Source organism: Colletotrichum lupini, chromosome 4 (genome assembly GCF_023278565.1).
Source record: "Colletotrichum lupini chromosome 4, complete sequence".
In the NCBI taxonomy this organism is placed as follows: domain Eukaryota; kingdom Fungi; phylum Ascomycota; class Sordariomycetes; order Glomerellales; family Glomerellaceae; genus Colletotrichum; species Colletotrichum lupini.
The window spans coordinates 6,182,308-6,204,912 of NC_064677.1; the positions used below are offsets into that span (position 1 = coordinate 6,182,308).

General features: G+C 29.9%; 4 protein-coding genes across 4 annotated transcripts; 1 reads left to right on the top strand and 3 right to left on the bottom strand.

The window, feature by feature from the left end:
• Positions 1–77: 77 nt before the first annotated feature.
• On the bottom strand, positions 78–989 carry CLUP02_08956 (parasitic phase-specific protein PSP-1; the record flags this gene model as incomplete). The annotated part of the gene is made up of 4 exons (XM_049287937.1): positions 78–312; positions 364–777; positions 838–898; positions 980–989. The coding sequence occupies 4 exons, from the start codon at positions 987–989 to the stop codon at positions 78–80; spliced, it is 720 nt and encodes a 239-aa protein (XP_049145080.1).
• A 10,626-nt stretch (positions 990–11,615) lies between these two features.
• Positions 11,616–11,735, top strand: CLUP02_08957 (uncharacterized protein; the record flags this gene model as incomplete). Its single annotated transcript, XM_049287938.1, has 1 exon — positions 11,616–11,735. A coding segment is annotated over one exon (120 nt), but the record flags the coding sequence as incomplete, so codon positions are not given.
• Positions 11,736–16,177: 4,442 nt separating this feature from the next.
• CLUP02_08958 (uncharacterized protein) lies at positions 16,178–16,336 on the bottom strand (the record flags this gene model as incomplete). Its single annotated transcript, XM_049287939.1, has 1 exon — positions 16,178–16,336. A coding segment is annotated over one exon (159 nt), but the record flags the coding sequence as incomplete, so codon positions are not given.
• Positions 16,337–19,711: 3,375 nt separating this feature from the next.
• CLUP02_08959 (uncharacterized protein) lies at positions 19,712–21,569 on the bottom strand (the record flags this gene model as incomplete). Its single annotated transcript, XM_049287940.1, has 6 exons — positions 19,712–19,971; positions 20,045–20,299; positions 20,356–20,794; positions 20,866–20,972; positions 21,036–21,156; positions 21,525–21,569. The coding sequence occupies 6 exons, from the start codon at positions 21,567–21,569 to the stop codon at positions 19,712–19,714; spliced, it is 1,227 nt and encodes a 408-aa protein (XP_049145083.1).
• Positions 21,570–22,605: the final 1,036 nt, after the last annotated feature.

Genomic DNA, 22,605 nt, shown 5'->3' on the forward strand with positions numbered 1-22,605 from the left:
CTATATGTCTTTTCTCTAACAAAGTTCTGCCCATCTCTTTGTCTCATCTATAACTTCTACTTGTGACACATTGCCTTCTAGACGCTTGCGGACAAGGCTGACTTCTCTCTAGCTGCTGCTGGCGCCGGATCTTTGACTGAAGTATCGCTCCCATCTGTGACCGCGTTGTTGTCGGGTTTATCATTGCTACCACCGCCCTCGCTTGACTCTGGATTGAGCGCATTGTTTGCGTCAAGTCTTTCTCTCTCCTTCTTATTGAATACAAGTCCCGGGTGTCCGACTAACAAAGAAAAAACGGCTAGAACCATAACGCTAGGCAATGTCAGCACTCACTCTTGTCAGACATAGAAAAGGGTCACTTACGCTGACTCTAACGCGATAAACAGTGTTTCGTCTCGGAACCAGTGACTGAAGTAGCCCTCATGCAGCTCCACGATTCGATAGACACAACGCAGCAGTACAAACATGGTACCAAGGCTCAGGAAAGTTAGGAAGACCACGAGTCTCCTACTCATCAGAGGACGAGTTTTCGATCGATTGTAAGCGATCATGTAGTCTCCAAAAAGTCCGCAGAACGCCGCAAGCGAGACAACTTGTAACACAAGTCCAGCGAGTGAAATTTTGACGCCTCGGTCCGCAGCCTCCTTCGTCGTGCTGACGGAGGACATCGCGCCTCCTACAGCCTGGAGAATCAAGGAGACAATGTCTATCGGGATGAATGTCCAGTAGTAGAGGCGAGGTGGAAATCGGGAAATCGATCGATCGAGGAAGTTGATGCTTAAGGAAGGCCTACTTAGTATCCAAAGCTTAGGCTACGAGTATTCTGGAAGCTCTTACGTCTGAGAAAGTGTCACATAAATGGCGGCAGAGAAGAAGACCGGAGCTATTGTAATACAAACTAAAAAAAGTTTTAGCTCTAAGATCATTCACGTGAACCAGGCAACTCAAGCAGAGTTCCCTAAGGAGGGCAGAAACTGACTGATTTGCATGAGAAACCCATTAAAGTCAAATGGGTTGTCGTAAATAAAGAGTCTCCTAATGTCACGTAACAGAGATAGTAATCGCACCTCACAAAGTGCCCGTTACGTACTAAATCACGTATCTATTTTAAATATCGTATATATAGACCTTTTCTTTTTATCTATTTTTATTTTAATAATTAAGCTACTTTTATTATACTCCGTATACTTATTACTACGTATTATAACTTATAATAATTATAAGCCTAGCTCTTAATTAAGATTTTATATTATAATAACGTACTTATTAATACGATTTTTATAATCTTTTTAAAATAACTAACTTATTTATACTTATTTTAACCTAAGCTAAATTAACTAGTTACGATAATTAAATTAAATAGTTTAACGTACTTTATATTATAAATAAGGGCGTTAGGGTTTAAAAATACGTCGACTTAAACGTTTTAAATTCTAACGTATTCCTTAACCTCTTTATAATACTTATTTTACTTTTAAATTTAAATAATTAGTTATAACCTATAATAATAAAAAACTACGAGCTTATTAAGCCCGTTATAAAGTATTTAAAAACGACTAAAAAACTAAAAAATCCTTTATTAATAGTTTTTAAATATAACTCTTAGTACGAACTTTTTAACTTTTTTAAATATAAATAACTTATAGAACTAAGCTAGGTTTTTTTTTATAAAACTAATTATATTATTTATTTTATATAAACAAATCTATTTTTATACCGTATTTATAAAAAGGATTTATATATTTAAGAGTATTTAAAAATAATAAGAGCTCGATACTAAATATAAGTAACTTATAGCTTATAAACGTAATATTATTAATATATATATTAAAGTCCTTACTTAGTAATTAATAAAATTAGTTAACGCTATATTATATAAATACGTATTTTAAAAAGCTACTAAAAACGGTACTAAGTTTAGTATATAGTAAATTATTAAATATTTAAAATAAGAATTTGCGCCCTCCGAATTAGTAATAAGGAATATAGTTCGAGAGGAGTATTAATAAGCCCTTAATAAAGCGAGGACCGGAATTAACCCTTAATATTAATATAAAAAGTAATAGTTTACTTATTTCTAAGTTAAAACGTATAATATTTTAAAAATTAGTAAAGAGATCGCCGTACTTAACTTCTTAATTATAATTAAGTTTAGACTTAACTTTATATAAGGCTAATATATATATAAGACTTTTAATAAATTAATAGCTTTTAGAACGTATATAAGAACCCTCGAGGAGATTATATATATATTTAGCTTAGTAACCTAGGACGTATATACTAAACGATTTTTAAATTAAAAAGGGGCTTATTTTATTTTTATTAAATACTCTAACTTAGTTAACGATATAAATAATAAAAGTAATATTATATACTCTTATAATTACGTATACTTATAGCGCCCTATAGTATATTAAAAATTAAAACAAGTCTTTATAAACTAAAACGTTAATAAGTTATTAATATAAATACTAAGGAGCTATATAAAAAAAGTCTTTATTATTATTAAATTAAGTAAATAAACATTATTTTATAATAAGTTTAAAAAAGCTAGTTAACTAAAGAACGATAGAACCCTTAAGAAACTTAGGTTTTTAAAAAGATCCTTTAATTAACTTATAACGAGCTTATTAATAAACTAAAACGAGGGCTACGTAGTCGCTATATTTATAAAAAGTTAGGACTTAGAAATAAATATAATTTTTAGTACCCTTATAAGTAGTACTTACCCCCTTTCTTAGAGGATAGTAATAAATAGTTATAAAATAATATATTTAATTAATAATAAGAGCCTATTTAAACCTAAGAGTTATGTATTATTAAGTAATAAAGACTATATTAAATTAGGAATTATTATATTATTTATTATTATACGTAATACTTATATTATAAAGGGCGTCTTAGACGGACCTAAAAAAAAAAGAACTTACGATTTGAAGCTCTAAAACGTCGCTTATATTAAGGGATTTTATATTAATATAATCTTAGAGATATCTATCGAGACAGTGGGAGTATCTATTAATACTATGTATTACTACCGTATAATCGATATCGAGAATCGCCCGAGCAGCTAGCAAAGGCAAAAATAAAAAAACAAATAATCTTAGAGATTTTACTAAATAAAAGCATACTCTAGTACTACGGTTTAGATTATACTTTATAATAGGGAACGCTTTATAAGAGTATTATTAAAAAGTAGCTTATTTAAAAAAATAATCTAGTCTTTTTTAAATATAAGCTCCTTTAATCCTATCCTTTTTTTATAAACTTTAAGCATATCTTATAAAGCTTAGCTAATATTATATTACTAATTAGCTATAAAAAATTCCGTTACTTATATTAACGTACTTATAAAAAGTCTAATAGCGCGCTCTTTTAGTACTTTAAAATAGGTTATTTTAGACTTAATACTTTTTATTAATTACTATATAAGACTCGAGGTATACGTATTAAACTTTTATTATAAGTTAAGTATAAAGTATATATATTATCTAAAGTTAAAATAATAGTCTTAAGAGGACTACTCTTAAAAAGAGCTTTATAACTATAGTACTATATATACTAAGATCTCTTTTACTTCGAACTATCTCTTAATAAATAATAATATATACTTATAATTTCTAATAAATATAATAAGTAGCTTAGGGGGTTCTTTTTAAGGACTAAAATAGAAAAGGAAGTGCTTTTTATATTATAAAGCTTTAAAGTAGCGATTCGTTATTAAAAAAGGACTCTAATTTACTTTTTTAAAAATAATAATAAGACCGCTCTTTTAATTATAAATATTAAACGCGTAGATAAAACGTAATATAGCGAGCTAAGAATTAAAATAGAACTTCTATTTTTATATATAAAAAAACCCGTAGGTAATACTAAAAGAGTAAGTTAATTTATAATTACTAAAGCTTATAAAATACGCCTTTTTACGAACCTCTTTACGAATTTATAAAATAAAATAGTACTAATAACAATTTTTATCTATAATATTACCTTACGGGAGGCTAATAAAAGAAATTTACTTATTATAATAAAAATTAACTAATAAAAGCGGTATTAACGCTAGTAGTAAACGGGTTACTAAGTATAAGATTTTAAACTAATTACCCCGTATTTTAATAACCTCTACGTATATAGTTATTAAGTATACTTTTTTTATAAGGATTATAAAAGGGGTATATATTAAAAAGAGTTTAAAATACTTCCCCGCGGGTATATAAAATACTTAGTTAGATATATACTAAAAATATATAACTTATATAGGGTCTAAATACCCGTATTTAAATAAGTATTTATTATAAAGAATATTAAGTTTAATAAAAAAGTTTTTTATAATCCCGTATACGAGGAGTAAGTTATTGTAATTAAATAAGTAAATTTAGTAATTTAAAAAATATAAGAACTTTTTAATATTAATAATAAGTTAGTTCGAGTACTCGGGGAAGTAGATCTAAACTTCGGAAATATTAATATTTAAAATAACTTTATAATTAAGGATAGTATTATTATTAGATTTTTAATTATTTAGGACGCTAAGTAACTAATAAACGTACTTTAAAGTATAATAAATAAGGTGAAAGAGGCTAATATAGTTTTATTATTATTATTAATTTTTAAAATAACCCCCTTATACGAGCTTAGGGGTAGGGGTAAAAAAGGGGATATAATAACTAAGTTATAAACGGCTCTATATAGTTTATAAATCTTTTTATAAGTACTTATATATATTATAGAGGTTCTCGAGCTTTTAATTCTTAACGGCTCTTAATAAAACGCTAAAATACGTAGTAAACGAGGTACTAATTATAAAAAGATAATTCTTAATATTAAAGTCGACGTTAGTAAAGAACCCTTATAATAAACCTCTATTATTATATAAAAACAGAGCTTATAAGAACTACTTTATTAAGTACTAAGTAAAGCTTTATTAAGTCTTAAATATTTAAACCGGGCCCGCAGACCTCTATAATACTTTAATAATAATATTTTTATAACGCTCTTATATTTAAATATAAGAGATAGTAATTACTATAACCGTTTTTAGGACTATTTTTTATTTACTTTTATATTTAATTAATAAAAAGCTATAAAAGAAAATAGTATAGGATATTATAAGAGATTAAGCTATAAGTACTTAACTAGTAAGGCTATAATATAAGTATAAGTATATTATAAAACTAAAGCTTATAAAGTCCTTTATAAGGGCTCTGCTTTTTAAAAGTTCTTTTATAATACGATTTATATACTAGTTACTAAGTTATCGGCGTTTTATTATTAATTATATTTTAAATTTATTATAATTACTCCCCCCTTATATAACTTTAGTCCCTAAAGTTATTACGTAATATCTTTTTTTAATATTAATAATAAAGTTATTAACGTTATTATTTATAATAAATTCTATAAGGCGTTAATAATATCCTTTCTTATTTAAGAATAAAATATTATTCTTATTTTTTTATTTAACGGATACCTTATTATTATTATTTAGTAATAGCGCGCTAACTAGTTATTAAGTTAGTAATATATATTTATAATAAAGTATTTTAACTATTATAATATATAAAAGCCTATTTAACCTCGTAGTTATTATTATTATTAAGTTATTAAGTATAGTAAAAGATTTTTCTTTTGTTATTAGTTATATATTTACTTTTTCTTCCCTCTTTTTATTTAGTAACCGTTTTATAAATTCTTTTTTATATAATTATACTTTTTTTTTTATAATATTCTAATTTTATATCGTTTTTTAATTACGACTCTCTTATTATACTATTACTAAGTATCTACCGAAATATTTATTATTTTATATATTTAGGATATATTTAATATAGAATATAATTTTAAAAAGGGCTTCTGCGGTCTTTATAGTAGTACTCTTTATATACGCTATTTAGCTAGCTTATATTATAATATTAACGAGCTTATTTATATTACTAGTACTTACGTTATTGAGTATATTATTTATTAAATTAATAAGAAGAAGTATTTTATTATAAGTTATTAAGTCTTTACTAATCTATTATTAAAATATTAACTAACGATGTTTTTTAAGTTCTTAAGGAGCTATATAGTGCTACTTAGTTTATTTAGAATACTTTTATAGAGTTTTATAATATTAAGGAGTAGGGTAGCTTTAATTTTTATAAGCGCGGCTACGTTTTTTATATTTTTAGTTATATTATTAATATATAAGAGAAGGTTACTACTTATATTACTAACTTATTAATAAGTAATAAGGTAAAAAAGGTTTATTTTAAATAGGCTACTTTTTAAGAGCTTGCTATTAATTACGAGTATTTAAACTTATTAATTTTAATTATAATAAGTCGTTAGCGATTATTTAGCGAATTTCTTTTTACTAACTTAGATTTCTTTTTTTAAGTTAGTATTTTTAATATTAATAATAAAACTAAGATTGTTTTTTACTTTAATCGTTTCTAACTAGCTTATTTTTATAATAATAGCTATGCGACTATTTTATAAAATAACTTTAACGCTCTAGCTTAGTATTATAAAAAGATTCCTAAGGGTATTATTATTATATATATTTAAGAGTTTTTTATTTTCCTTATTTTTTATAAACGCATTACTAAGTTCTTAATAAATAAGGTACTTATTTATATTATTATTATATATAGTACTACTCTTATTTTTTATAATCCTAAGACTCGGATTCTTATTAAAAAGCGTACTCTTATTATTAATTATATTTTTAATAATAACGATAAGTAAGACGACTTTAAGTTTAAGTTTAATAAGTCCTAATATAAAGATACTAAATTTAAAGAGCTTAGTAGCGACTTAAAAAAATTCTTTTTTTTAGTATTATAATAAGCGCTACTATTTTAATATTAATAATTTACTAACCCTTACTTATAACGCTCTTTTTAATATAAATAAAAGTACCCTAGTTTTTAGTTATTTTATTTTAAATTTTAATAAGGTTAGTATTATACTTTTTTTATTCTAAGTAAAAGCTCTATAATAGCTTAATAAGGCTATTATTGTTACGAAGGTAACTTTGTTTACCTTATTATTCGCCTTATTATCAATATTACGTAAGCAAACTATATACCATATTAATCTAAGATTTCTGTAGATTATTATAGGTATTGATTATGTAAGCAATACTGCTTATATAAGCTTACGTGAGCAATGGAAAGTACTGGAAGGTAACTGAATAATCTGGAATTTAGTCGAGGCGGAATTACGTACTACGATTACGTATTCACTTACGTATACGCTTATTAATTATATCATAATTAATAAGCAATGGAATATTCTAGTAGGAGGTTTTTATGCCTATATATAGGCGTGTATTTGCCTACCTAGACCTTTCGTTAAGCAAGCAACTTCTCATATAGTAATTCAACTATATTACTCTCTTTACTATAAAAACCTCTTTTATATACGCTTATTTCCCCTATATTCATATATTCTTACTTCTATATAAATATTCACTTTTTATATTCTTTATAAGAATATCCCGCATTACCTCGTTAAAGCTATACGTGCTAGAAATATAAATATAATATATAACTACGAAGAGATTTATATTTACTAAACCGTAAATAAAAAAATAATACTAGTATTTTATATTAATAACTTTATTATTCTATACTATTAAAATAACTAAAAAGTAGCTCAGGGGATCGTTAATAATATAAAAAAATATATTAATTTTAAAAAGAATAGACTAATTAATTACTTTTTTAAAATACGGATTTTATAAGACTATATTATTTATAAAGTTTATTTTATTTATAACGTATATATTAAGTAAGTTACTAAGCGCTTCGACTTAATAAATTTATTATATTTAGTTACCCCTCTTTTTTAAAAAGAGTTTAAACTAAATAAAGAGTAAGTAATAAAAAAGGAAATAAAGAGCTACTAAGAAAAGGTTAGGAGTATGCTTTATATAGTTATTATAATTAAACTAGACGTCGCTTTTATTTACTTATAATTATTATAGTTCTTAACTAACTTTAGCATAACCTATATTAAAGTAATTAATTACTATATTTAATATCTCTATATAACGAAATATTTTGCGCTTTATTATGGTAATATACTAAGTACGTAATTATTATTTCTAGCTAGAAATACTAACTTCGTAAATAATAAAGTAATATAATAATTATCTTAAAGATATATAATATTTTTTTAATAGCCTAATTTAATAAAAATTAGTATACTAAGCAACGGTTATAACGTTAATTACTAAAGCTAAGCTTTTTTATTTTAAAAAAACTATAAAAAAAACTATAGCTTTAAAGCGCTTTTTTAAAAATATTACCCTTAACTTAAGAAAAGTATAGTTAGTTAACTACGATAATTAGTAAACAATTCGACTTATTATAAAAAAAAGAAAAAGAATAGCTATTTAACTTTATTATATTAATATATAAAATATATAACTAAAATAAGAGTATACTAAAAGTAACTTCGAAGTTATTTATATATTAATAAAATATATTAATAAATAGACTTATTAAAAACCTTTTACGAGCTAAGTTCGAATATTTCTATATACTTCTTAACTTTTATAATACGTAAAAAGTTATTATAAATAGCTAAAATAGTTAAAAATAATTAATTTAAGCTACGCTTAAAAAAACTTAATACTTAAAAATAAACAATAAATAAAATTAAAATATAGCCTAGAGGCCTAAAATAAATAAAATAAAAACCTCTTATAGCCCAAAGGCTTAAACTCCTAAAATAACTTTATTTTATAGGGTATATATATATAAAAATAAGACCTAGGCTTATATTTATTATTTAAATTCTTAGTTTATAAAGTATATAATTATTAAGAATATAGTATTATTAAAAACGTGGGTTAATATACGCACTAAGAAATGCGTTTTATATATTTTAAAGTTTATAAAACTAAGAATAATAAGGGTAATAGGGGGCACAGGAATTAAAACGATTATTAAGTTAATAATTTAAAATATAAAAGCGGGTAGTATAATAAGAAGTTAGTTATAAATAATTATAATAAATATAAAAAAGGACCGGGGGCGCGTATTAAAAAAGTCCTTTATATAAAAACTAATATAGTTCTTATATATCCTCTAGTTATTATATATTTAGTAAATAATATTACGGAGCTTAATAATATTTTATTAAAACTATGATTAAAAGTGCGCTTTTTAATAATAAAAAAGGATAATATATTTATAAAAAAAGGAGCGCTATTTATAATAACCTTAGTAAACGCCTAGGCTATTAACTATAAAACGACTAATATATTAATATACCCTTTAGCTAAATAACTATTAAAATAGTATATATACCGGCTACTATTTCTTATAAAATAATAACTACTATCCTTAAAATTAATATACTAAAAGGCTATTTTAAAATAAAATAAATACTAAATCTCCCGTTCTTTAAGAGCTTCTTTTTTAAGCTTTTTAAGGACTAAGTATATGTTAAATAGGCCTAAAATAATAAAAAGAACTATACTTATTACGGGGAGTATTTTAGCTTCGTAGCGTTCTTTTTTACTTCTTACTACCCTTTTAAAAAGAGCTAACTTTATATTTTTTAAACCCTAAAATAATATTAAATATAAATTCTTAAAATAATAAGTATACGATATACCCTTTTTAAAGGGCTTATTATCTAAACTAATCTTATTTTTATTTTTAAACTCCGAGGGGGGGATAAGTAAAAGCCCGTTAGAGCTCTTATTATTATTATTTATTTTATTATTATTATTATTATAATTATTAAAAAGAGCTTTAAACTTAATAAAATCCTTAGTATTTTAATTAATAGCCTTAATATCTTCTTAACTAAAGAAAGAGAGCTTAGTAACTAAACTTTAATAAGTAAATAAGAAATTATAGGGGGGGGGGGGGGGGGAAAAGATTAAAAAGGGCTGTTTAATTTTATTTTTTTTTTAAATTTTTAAAAAACAGCATAAAATAAAAATAAAAAAAATTAAAAAAAAAAATAAGAGGGGAGGTGGGGGGGGGGGGGGTAACGACTTAAAAGGGCTCGTTAATATTATTATTTATTTAAACTCTTAATAAACCGCATAATATATATATAAAAAGTATTATAAAAATTACGTAAAACTTATTATTATTTCTAAATATATTAAATATTTATATTTAAAATAAAATTAGTAAATAATTTAATAATATAGGCGCGCGCGTATAATAAACGGAAGTACTTATAATAATTATAAAAAGTTAAAAAAAAGAAAAAAAATAATAACTAAGTAACGCTATAAGAATTTAAATATATATAAAGTAGCTAAGTAGCCTTGCTCTTAGTAATTTATATACTAAAAATAATAAAATACGCGCTATTCTAAGTTAAGATTCTATTTATTTTAAATAAAAAGATATATTTATAATAAACGCGGTTTAAAAAATATATATCCCTTGCGCTTATTTTTTATTTATTTATATTTAACTAAATTAGGCCTTTATAAGGGTATTTAGAGATTCTATTTTAGGTATAATAGCTCTCTAGCGGTAGTAATTAGGGAGTATATTACGTAATAAGGATAGTAATCGTACTTTATAAAGTGCCCGTTACGTATTAAATTACGTATTTATCTTAAATATCGTATATATAGACCTTTTCCTTTTATCCATTTCCACTTTAATAATTAAGCTACTTTTACTATACTCCGTATACCTATTACTACGTGCTATAACTCGTAATACCTAACGTAGCTAACGATTTCCAAAACACAGCTACTAATCATACTTACTATAAACCCCTAAGGTTTCTACTTAAACCCCAGAAGGGCATATAAAGATAAGGCTAAAGAGAAGAACCTAATAAAGGTGCCGCTAGTAGGAATAGAAAGCTAGTAATAAAGAATACTCTATTCTATCGGATAAAGGTCGAGTGTATAGTTAGCTTTAGGTCCGAAAGCGATAAGACCGTTAGGTAAGTTAGCTATTCTAAACGATGTACTGGCGGAGTAAAGCTAATAATAATATTATAAACGAGTCGGGCACTGAGGGTAGTGATAGCAGCTCCGTAATCCGGAGCGAGTCGGCGCGTAAGAAGTTTTATAAATCTTACCTTATACTAAGGGACGGGATTTAGAAAAATCGGTAGCTAGAGTTTACTTAGTCATTAATAACCCAGCTCCCCGGTGTTCCGTAAGAATCGGGCAGAAAGGGTATCTAACATACTAAGTCCGCCTCGCATAGGTATAATAAGTCCGCATATCGCGTCAGAACGTAGCTTAGACGTATTCCGCCCTAGCCCACATCCTATATATACCTAGTCGTAACTTATTACGTAACAGGGATAGTAATCGCACCTCACAAAGTACCCGTCACGTACTAAATCACGTATCTATCTTAAATATCGTATATATAGACCTTTTTTTTATATCTATTTCTATTTTAATAGTTAAGCTACTTTTATTATACTCCGTATGCTTATTACTACGTGCTATAACTTATAATAGTTATAAGCCTAGCTCCTATTTATTATTATTATAATAGTTAAGTACCGTATTATTTATAGGTCGTATACTTAAAAAGCGAGAGGCGGCCGTTCGAGTCTTTATATAAGTAGAGGTTTTTCTAACTAGTCTGCTACTTATAGGGCTCAGGCTACTATCTATAGGGCTAAGGCGTAGTATAGACGCCTATTATATAGATAACGGCTCTAGGTATCTAGGGGGTATATCACGAGATATAGATTTAGTTAATACTACCCATATTAAGTGGGCCCGCTTTTTGTAACACAACTTGCCATAGCCTAACAAGGCCTAAGCTATCTAATCTAGCCGCTAATCCGCTAGTTTTTATTAGGATCTCGCTAATAGTTACCTTATATACACCTCTTTTAGATATAATTTGTCCTAGTCAACTCTACTACAAAATAAAAGTGTTATTTAGCATATTACTAACGTAGGCATAAAAGTTCTAACTTTAGAACGCTTAGCTAACATCTTCTCCGCCCGGTTAACGTAATAAACTTCCTAGTAAATATTAATATAGTAAAAAAGCTAGAGTAAAATAGACTTATATCGAGCCCCTAGAGAGAAGTAACGGGTTTAGTCTAACGTTTAACATCCTAGCTAATCTTACTATTTTAGGATAAAATCTCGCGGCGCTAGCTAACTGTGGGGCTCTATCTGGGTAGATACTACCGGTAGGTCCGTAAACCTATAAATTCGAGCTCCGTCGGCCGGAGGAAGAGAGAAATATAGCGAGTGCGATAAGAAGTAATATTTTACTCTAGCCTTCGTATAGAATAAGTAAGTCTTGTCTATAAATAAACAGTGAGGGCTAGTAAGAATTAGTAGGTATCTATTCAAGGTTATAAGATATCAAATTCTATATATTTCGTAGTCTATTTAATACTAATCCGGCTACTTCGAGTCTTATTTTAACTATATGTTAACCTAATATAGCCATATTTTAAGGGGCACAAGGCTTATATTTATAACCCTTTTAGGTCTAGATATCGTATCGTTATTAATCTCTACCCGAAGTTTCGGGACCTCTACGGCTCGGATTATATATTAATAAGTTTTAAAACATTTTAGCTAGCGTGGTAGCTCCCTAGGTCTTTAGTAAGCCTTTCTTATATTCGTTTACTAGTCCAAAGCCACGAGATCGAATAATTTCGAAGAACGTAAGTATACGAGTTTACTCTATTAGCGTTTCTATCTCTCGTCTTATAAAGTCGGTAAAAGGCAAATATAGTACGATATTAAAGCCTAATTAACTAGTAAGCGTCTTAACGTAGCTAAGCGTAACTAGTGCTTGCTAATAGAGTGATTCGGCTAGTAGCACTAGAAGCTCGCACTTAAGTATTTTCTAAGCTTTATAATATAGGCGGTAAGACAGCCCAGTAAGAGTCTAATAATAATAAGGAGTAATATAGATAGAGACCTAGCTATCGGGTTCTTCTAACAGTCTATTAGTATCCCTATTATAGGGTAGTTAGTTCGAACCGTAGTTAACGAAGAGATTAATTAAACTATATAAATATCTACGTAGTAAGTATAAAAAGGAGGTTCTAACCGTAAGTTAAGCTAGCTATAATAATCGTAAATAGGGCCCCTAATTAGCCCCTACGTAGTTAGCTATATGCCGCGGTCGAATTAGACTTCTAATCCGATACTAACTTTCTCTTTTTTTTATCGATTTAACTACTATAGTTAGAGGTATAATTCGACCTCGGGCCCGTTTACTAAGTCGTCTCTTTTTCCCCCTTTTCTCTACTTTTTTTATATAACCTATCCCTCTATTCGTATAATAACTTTTCCGCTACTTATAAATTACTCTAATTCCTTATTTAGTACTACTTTTATAAAAGCGTTTATGAGGTTATTTTTATTATTAATCTAACGGATCTTAAGTATCTCGCGCCTTTTGTACGATTACCTAAGGGCTATAATATCGATTATAAGCCTCTTTTCCTTCGTTATTCCTAATTTAACGAGGTATTTATATAGCGAGTAGGAATTAGTATAAATAACCGTTAGAATAAATAAAAAGCTAATTCGATCGGTAATTTTCCTTAGCGTCGTTAAAATTGCGTAGGAGAGGTTAACGCTATTAACTATATTATAAACCTCTAACGCTAGTATACTTCTCGTTACTTACTTATTTTTAATTAATAAGTAATAGATTATATTACTATATATAGTAAATTCGCTCTCGCCTATACTCTCGTTAACTAAGATAATAATATACCCTAATTACGAAGTAAGGTCGTTATTATTTATAAATAACCTATTAATAAAGACGTAGAGCTTACTAGTTATAAAGTCGATTAGGTAGTAAACGAGACTTTGATTGAGATTTATTTATTATTACTTAAGCCGCTTATTAAGTACCTCGACGTCCCGTTTAGTTAGATTTATAGCTTATATTACTTTAATATAGTTAAACGTTACCTCGGGCTAATAAATACTTATAATATATACCCCTCGCGCGAGCTTAGCCTTATATTACTTTTTAATATTAGTTATATTTAGATTAACGAGGTTAATCTTCTCGCCCTACCCCTTTTATTAAAAAACGACGGTTTCTTTTTTAATTATAAAAATCCCGCCGTTAAATACTAGGGGGGTAATTATTATAAAGACCTCTTTTAGCTTCGCTACGAAGCCCGCTTTCTAAAGCTCCTTATCCTCTTTATTTATAAAGTTAATATTAAATAGGCCTAATATATCGTCGGTTTATATTCTAACGATCCTAAATTAGTCGCTTTTATACTCCGCGATTAATAAGTACGGGTCGTACGTAAAGGTAATTATTAATAGTTAATTAATATAAAAATCGTAGTAAGTAGCTTATTAATAGGTACCCGATTCTGCGAGCTTATATAGTAGCTTAAGTATTTTAATAATCGTGCTTTCTAGGTACTTACTAACTATTTCTTTTAGTAAATAGGCTAGGATTTTCTTTATAAGCCCTGTGGCTGATTAGGTATAGGCCTAGGTAATATTACGGCTCTAAATCTCGTATCCCTTCTTTCGTAGTAATACTATTAGTACTATTATTAATCGTTAGCTATAGCGCTATATAGTAAGTAATTATATAAGTAGCGTCGCCTTTTCGACGTCGCCGTACCCTTAGATTACGTATCTAGACTTCTCGTACGGCTAGGGTATTCCTTTCCTTTTAATCTCACGAACTATTCGTAATTTAAATATATAAAGGTTTATATATTTTTTTAAGTTATATAGGATAAATCGATAAACCCCTCGATCGTAAAGAGTATCTATTTTAATAAGATCTAATCTCTTATACGGCTTTTTAATAGTTATAATTATGCCTTCTTTACGTAATTTAACTACTAGCTCGAAATCGGCTTTCTCTTTTACTATATAAAAGGTATTAATTATTTCGTCGCTAGTAATAAATTGCTACGTTAGGGCTTATTATCGTAGTCTTTTATAACGTCTTGCCAGTAGTATTAGTACCCTTTTAGTAATTTCCTCTTCCTCGTTGTCTATTAGTACTACTATAACGATTTCGTTAAGGATAATTTCCTATACCTCTACTGCGGGTTATATAGTTTCCCCTAGCTCTTTTTCTTTTTATAAGTTAGAAATTACCTCGTTAGGATCTATATAGTACGGTCTAATTACTATAATTAATACTTTAAATAGCTAGTCGCAATCTCTCGTAATTATATAAGAGCGCTCGTCGATAGAAATTAACTTATATAGCCTAGCCTATTATTAAATAATTTCGCACTATACTCGTATATCCGAATTTAGTAATATATTTAAATTATCCCCTATATTAGGCCTATTATGCGTAGTAATTACTTTATTAACTTACTTTCTTATACTTACCTCGCGCAATACCTATATTACTTTTTTAATTACTCGGGCTCGTTAGCTTATGCTTAGTAATAATAGCGAGGCTAAAGTCGTTCTTAAATATGCTCTAAATACTAATAGCGTTAGTATAAGTCCGTTAGGCCCTATAGTATCGTTATAGTATTTAAGTACTATCTAGAAGTATTTATTGTTAATAAAATCCGGATTTTCCTTTTTAATAATTCTAAACGCCCTTTTTAATTATCAATATACCCTTTTTACTTTTTTAATACTATAGTGCGCTTTAATAAGTACGACTTTTAGCTATATACCGTAGGCCGTTATATTATCCTTAAATTTTACTAACTTAAAGCTAGTACTAGCGTCGGTTCTAATACTATTTAGCGGTCCTTAGTATATATCAATCTAGCTTTTTCGTAGGGCTACTTATACTATCTTTACTTATAAATCCTAGAAGAATTGCCCTACTTAGAAAGATATAGCTATGTCGATTATATATAGTACTAGCTAACTATTTAAGTAGAAAATATTAACGACGATTTCCTAGGTAAAATTAAGCTTATTATACAATTTAAACTTAAATCTACGTAGGCTCTGCGCATTTATCTAGTATTAGTAATATATTTTTATTAACTACTCTAGCACCCCTATTTTAATATTATTATTACTTAATTACTTTAAGAGGTTATATAGCCTCGTAACCGACGGGTACCCGAATCTCCGGTATAGTTTTCTAAGCTTATTTTTTATTAAGTAATTAATCGACTTCGTATCGTTAGTAAGCTTTATAAACGTATGCCCTTATCGTCGTTCGACTACCTCGAAGTGCTTACTACTAGAGATTCTGTTCTTTATATTATTAAATATAATACTTAGTTAATCTATATTTTTTAGATATAAGAGAAATAGGGTATTAACGGGTAAAATATAGAAAGTTATCGTTCCGAAGTACGTCTCTACTTTTACTATACCTAGGGTAATAATTTCCTTACCTAGGCCAAAACTAATCCTCGTAATACCTATTATTAATATATTAAGCGTTACTAGCGCGATCTTTTATAGCGCTTAGAATTACCCTTTTTTTTTAGTTAACTATTACGATGCCCTAGTATTTAGGATAATTTTATAAAAATTATCTAGGCCGTACCTTTCGCTCGCGTAAAATACTTATACGAGCTTAGTATTTAAGGGATCTAAGTAGTATAAAAAAGACCCCTCTAGCTACCCCTAGATTTACTTAGTACTATGTTCCTTTTTTTTAAATATCGAGAGAGATAGCGTCCTCTCTTTAATTATTAAAAAAATAGGCTTCGGCCCTATTAAATTCGCCCTTTTAGCTACTTCTATATCCGTTATCTAAGGGACCTTCTCTTATTATTTATAAATAAAAGCTTATTTATTAAGAGCTTTTACTACCCTCTATTCGTTTAGCCTCGTATATCCTCTAGAGGCTAACGGGGCGAAAAAAGAGTAGTTAATATCTTCGATTTTATTATAATTTAATTCGTTAGTATAGGGGGTAAGATCTTTTTTATTTTTTAAATCTTTTATAGGGGGTATATACTTTAGGCCGCTATTTTAGCTACCGTCGCTAGGTTTTATACCCCCGGATCTGCCCTTATATATAATAAAGAATTAGTTAAACCGACGAGGGCTAGTTTTACCGTTTACTACCCTCGACTTTTTATACTATTCGTACGATTTAGTACGCTCTTCTTTAGAGTAGTTACTTAACTAATATTTATCCTTTTTATAAATATAATATTACTTCTTTTATTACCCTACCCATAAGTTAAATCTCTACTTATTTAACGAATCTAGGCCTCTTTATTAGCGATTACCGTATTTAGCCTCTTTTCTTTTCTTATTATACGTTCGATCGACCTAATATTATTAATAAGGGCCGTTATATATTTAGAAATAGGTTTAGTATAGCATTCTTACCTTAATATTAAAGCCTGATCTTAGCCTCGAGTAGAGCGTCTCGTAGTCTTTAAGTACTTAGTATAAGGTAATTTTTATTTTTAGTATACGCTAGACTATAGTATAAAAATATCCGACTTTCCGCTCGTTTATCCCCTTATTTAGCTAGGTTTTTACTAACTTATTAATTTAATTAATAAGCTTTTTAAGGATCTTTATTTATAGTTTACCCTCTATTATCCTAGCTATAAATATATAAAAAATTGCTCGTAGCTTAGATAGGAGCTCTAGGTTCTTATTATAAGTCTCGAAGCGGCTTCGGATTACGTTAATTATACTAAAAAAGTCGTTTCGATCGAGATTACGCACCGCTTCGTAATAATAATTAGAGGCTTTACTTACGAGTACGATATTAATTACTAAATAGTACTAATATTCCCTAATTCCGACTTTTTTATAATAATCGTAAAACATCGTTAGGGTTTCTTATAAGACCTTATACTTCCCCCCAGAGTATAATTTCTTTTTTAAAAAGATCTTTTTAAAGTCTATAAATTACCTCGTATTCGCTATTAGATTTTTAGTATTTATATACGAACCCTGCGTCGCTACGTACTATTAATAACTTCGGGTCGTTTACTTTTTTTTTTTTTAGCTAATCGGCGCCGAATTTCGTATTAATAGTAATAATAAGTTATAGATCGAAATAAGTAGAATTATTAATTATTATACTTCTAACACTATATTTTACCCCGGTATATCCTTTTACGACAATAAATTTCCGTTAGTAATTATAAAAAGGAAATCTAGGTCGTTTACTCTTTTTTTAAATTCGTTAAAATAATTATACGCTCTATTAACCTATACTTAGTTCTATAGTACGAATTCCTCCTCTATAATTATCGTTATTAATATTTCGTATAGCTCTCGTAATTATAATTACGCTAGTAATACTCCTCGCCCATAAAAGAATTTATTAACTATTTTTATAATTCCTAAGCTTGCGCTCGCGAACTATTTATTTAGTTAGTAACTAAGGTCGTTTACGATTTTATAAAATAGGGGTTACCCCTATAGCCCCTTTTTCTTATAAAACTTAGTTAAATAGATTAATACCGCATCTATTTACTTATTATTAAGCTAATTTACGATTTTATATATCTACGTCCCTTAATAGTCCGGGTTAATATTTACTTACTTATAAGGGATTAGGATTTTATTTAAGATCGGGTTTCGTCCTCTTCTTTTTTACCCTAACTTACTAAGGGTCGTGCTCTAGCTTATACCCGTATTAGTAGTCGCTAGCGTATTTAATTTTAATAAGGATATATTTAATCTGCGCACTAGTCGTAGTAAATCCGTACTTTTATTACTTAACGAATTTATTAGGGTTTAGGAGATTCTTATTTCCTCTTACTATCTCGCTACTACTCTCGTTTTTACTATTTTTAATAATTATTACTACTTTTTTAAATTGCTAGCTATTATACTTATTAAGATCCTCCTTTTTATTTAGTATAAAATAGTAAGTTTTAATAGTTCCTTTTTATAATAATAGCGGTAGACGTTTATATTACTATAAAAAGATATAATAATTAGTCTCGGGATTTTTATTAATTACCGATTTCCGCTATCCCGTACACTTCTAGCCTCCTAAGCCTCGTGCTCTCTATAATCTCTAAATAGCTTCTTTCCTCGACCTACCTCTTCTAAGGTAGTATTCCGTAAGAATAGTCGAAAGTAGACGCCGGGCGGCTCGTAGAGGAGCTATATAGGCTATTAAGAACCGTATAGGCCGTTAAGTATAATTAACGAAGTTAAGCCCTCTTTCTTATAAGATCGTATATTTTAAAGAAATTACTAAAAATACCTACTTATTACTTATACGTAGTAGGGTTAGATACCTTAGAGATCTTATTTTTTATAGCCTCTCGGTACCCTATTTTATATCTTTTAGGTAGTCTTTTTCGTAGCTTAATTATAGTTAAGTAATTATTACTTACTAGCGATCCCTTCTATTACTTAGTTAATTTCTAATCGCGGGCCGGCTATAGAAAAGTCGTTTAGTAAAAAAGCTACTCGGGGCGACGGTAAAAGGCTAGTTACTTAAGCAGTTCCGTTAATTAACGTAGTTTAATATAATAAACGTCGACCTCTCGTAAGTAGTAAAAGGCTATAATTACTTAATTCCGTACGGTATTCGAGAATCGCCTCCTTTTTTATTTACTTTTATAAAATTAATTAATACGAATCTCCTATTCTATATAATATTAAGAGGTTATCTCTTTTATATAATAAGATACCTTACTAATTTACGATAATAGAATTTAATTACTAATTAGTATTAGTATCCCTATTATAGGGTAGTTAGTTCGAACCGTAGTTAATAAAGAGATTAATTAAACTATATAAATATCTGCGTAGTAGGTATAAAAAGGAGGTTCTAACCGTAGGTTGGGCTAGCTACGATAATCGTAAATAGGGCCCCTAATTGGCCCCTGCGCAGTCGGCTGTATGCCGCGGTCGAATTAGACTTCCAATCCGACACAGTCGGAGGAGATCGTTGATGACTCGAGCTTGAAGAGCCGATGCCTCACAGATGATATCGAGGCCTTGTACCTTGAGGTCTATGGCTTCCCGATAGCTATCTTTATCAAATTGAAGTGTCATGGTGCTCTTTTCCAACTTAAGAGCCCACTCGACCATCCTAAGGTAGTGAGTACCTCTGTACCAAGCCTTTTGCGCATCTTGTGACGATGATGAGTTCAGGGGCTTACCTTGACTGTAGTCTAGCCCACTGCTTAAGGGATGAGAGCATACCGTCTATTTCGTCTTCGTCTGAAATAGTTCTAGGTGCGATTGGGCGCGACGATGAAAGCTCAAAGTCCATCTGACGATCCAACGGTTCTTCGTTCAGGGCAATGGCGGAAAGCGTGTTGAGAAAATTGGAAAAGCGGATCAAACTTCTCTCGAACGTAGTCAAGCCGGCGTAACTCTTTGCTTCCAGATGTTGTGCAATGAAGCTCGAGATTCTTTGCAGCCATTTTTGGAAGGCGCCATCTTCGGCACAAAGAACTAGCTTTGTATTATTAGCCTATAATTAAGGAACACGTGAAAAGAGACCTGGACACGCACCTCGATCACTGCTAAAAGGAGGGTACTGAGTAAAACTGAGCTGAAGGACGATGGGTCAGGCTTCTTCAATTCCGCCGCCATCAAAGCCTTTTGTTTCACCCATGTACCTAAGAGTGTCTTTCTTTCTTTCTGGCTTACGCGCAACACTTGGGGGTTTTGACAGGCGTAAAGACCACCCATGATTGACAGCATGCGACTGACGTTCTCGTCTCGATGGGAGAGTGCCGTCACATCGGCGCTTCGCATTACAGACGCTTGCGTCAAGCATCCAACCGACTGGAAGTAAGTGCTGATGTATTTCCAAGAGTCTTGTACCAAAGCCCTAGGGACTGAAGAGGCTTGCTGCTGGACAAACTGAAAGCCCGCTGATGGTCCCGTTGAAGCACACTTTAGGCCACGAACTACGCAATTTGAACACGGGCGGCCACCATTGCACTGACCAGAATTAGTTTCGCTCACTTGGACAGTCGTAAAAGGAGCTCAAACCTTTGCATGCAACCTCTTACAAGACGCGCAGCGGTGCCCAGCACGTCGCCGATCAAGCTGCCCGCATGGCATTGGTGTGAGTGGTACTGCAACGGCTCTGCTACAATCTCGTCTTGGCCAATCAGGGCTCCAATGTACAGCTCAGATTAAATGAGCGTCTCTTTGTGTTGATGGGGATCTGGTTGATTACCGGAGGATGGGTAGAATATGAGTGAAGTCGGCACGATGAGTTGTTGGCGAACGGCTAGCCCTTTCCGCGGAGGCCGAAATGGAGCCCACCGCGTCAGCCCCCTGTGGCGCCTAGCGGCACCCTTTTAGTGCCCTGTCATTTTGCCGCTACCACCGTTTCCTGTCCTATTATGATGAGTTTCCTGGTTGTCCCTTTCTTAAGCTTCTCGAGTCATGTTTCAGAAGAACAATCATTAAATGAATAAGATAAGTGTCAATGGCGATACAAGCGCGGACAGCAGCAGTAACAAGGTGACAAAGATCTAGACTAAGTAACTCGAGAGGCTGATCATTCTATAGCATAATTTCCTTCACAGGATACCGAAGGCCCCACAATGTTCGATTTCATGCCCGGTCAGCTAAGTACGATGCTGCAGTGCTAGGGAAGCTTAGAAACTCGTAAACCAACGCCAAGAAATTTAATACTATTGTGTCTCTCTTCATAATGCACCCATCTATATAATGTAATGGTATCATAGTAGGCGACCCAGAGCATTGCCCTATTATTTACTACGCACGCTTTGGGGACCCCATGCTACTGACTTCTCGACTACCTAAACTAAGAATCCTGTCGGATTAGAAGTCCAATTCGACCGTGGCATATAGCCGACTGCGCAGGGGCCAATTGGGGGCCCTATTTACGATTATCATAGCTAGCCCAACCTACGGTTAGAACCTCCTTTTTATACTTACGTAGATATTTATATAGTTTAATTAATCTCTTCGTTAACTACGGTTCGAACTAACTACTTTATAATAAGGATACTAATACTAATTAGTAATTAAATTCTATTATTATAGATTAGTAAGGTATCTTATTATATAGAAAAGACGACCTCCTAATACCGCACGGGATAGGAGATTCGTACTAATTAACTTTATAAAAGTAGACGAAAAAGGAGGCGATTCTTAAATACTATATAGAATTAAGTAATTATAGCCCTTTACTACTTACGAGAGGTCGACGTTTACTACGTTAAACTACGTTAATTAACGGAACTACTTAAGTAACTAGCTTTTTACTATCGCCCCGAGTAGCTTTTTTACTAAACGATTTTTTTACGGCCGGCTTACGATTAGAAATTAACTAGTTAAATTAGTAAAAATATAGTATAAAAAAGCACCGCGCGATCGAAAAAGGGGATCTCTAAACGTAAATATTCTTATTTAGTAATAAAGGTAACCCTATAAGAGTTATTAAGCTAAGAGATCTATAGTATATAAGAGAGGTTTATTATTACGAGGATCTTATAGGTACGACCTTAAGCCCGCAATTTAGATAACCTCTTCGTAGCTCCCTTAACTACCCCCCGGGTATTATTTAAAAATATAATATAGGGGACGGTTTAATAAAAAAGGAGGGGATTTAGAGGTCCTAATAATATTAAGCTAAGAGTATTATAAATCTCGGAAATTAACTAAGGAAGCTATTTAAAAATTATAGAGAGCACGAGGCTTAGGAAGCTAGAAATATACGGGATAGCGGAAATTAGTAACTAATAAAGATCTCGAGACTAATTATTATATTTTTT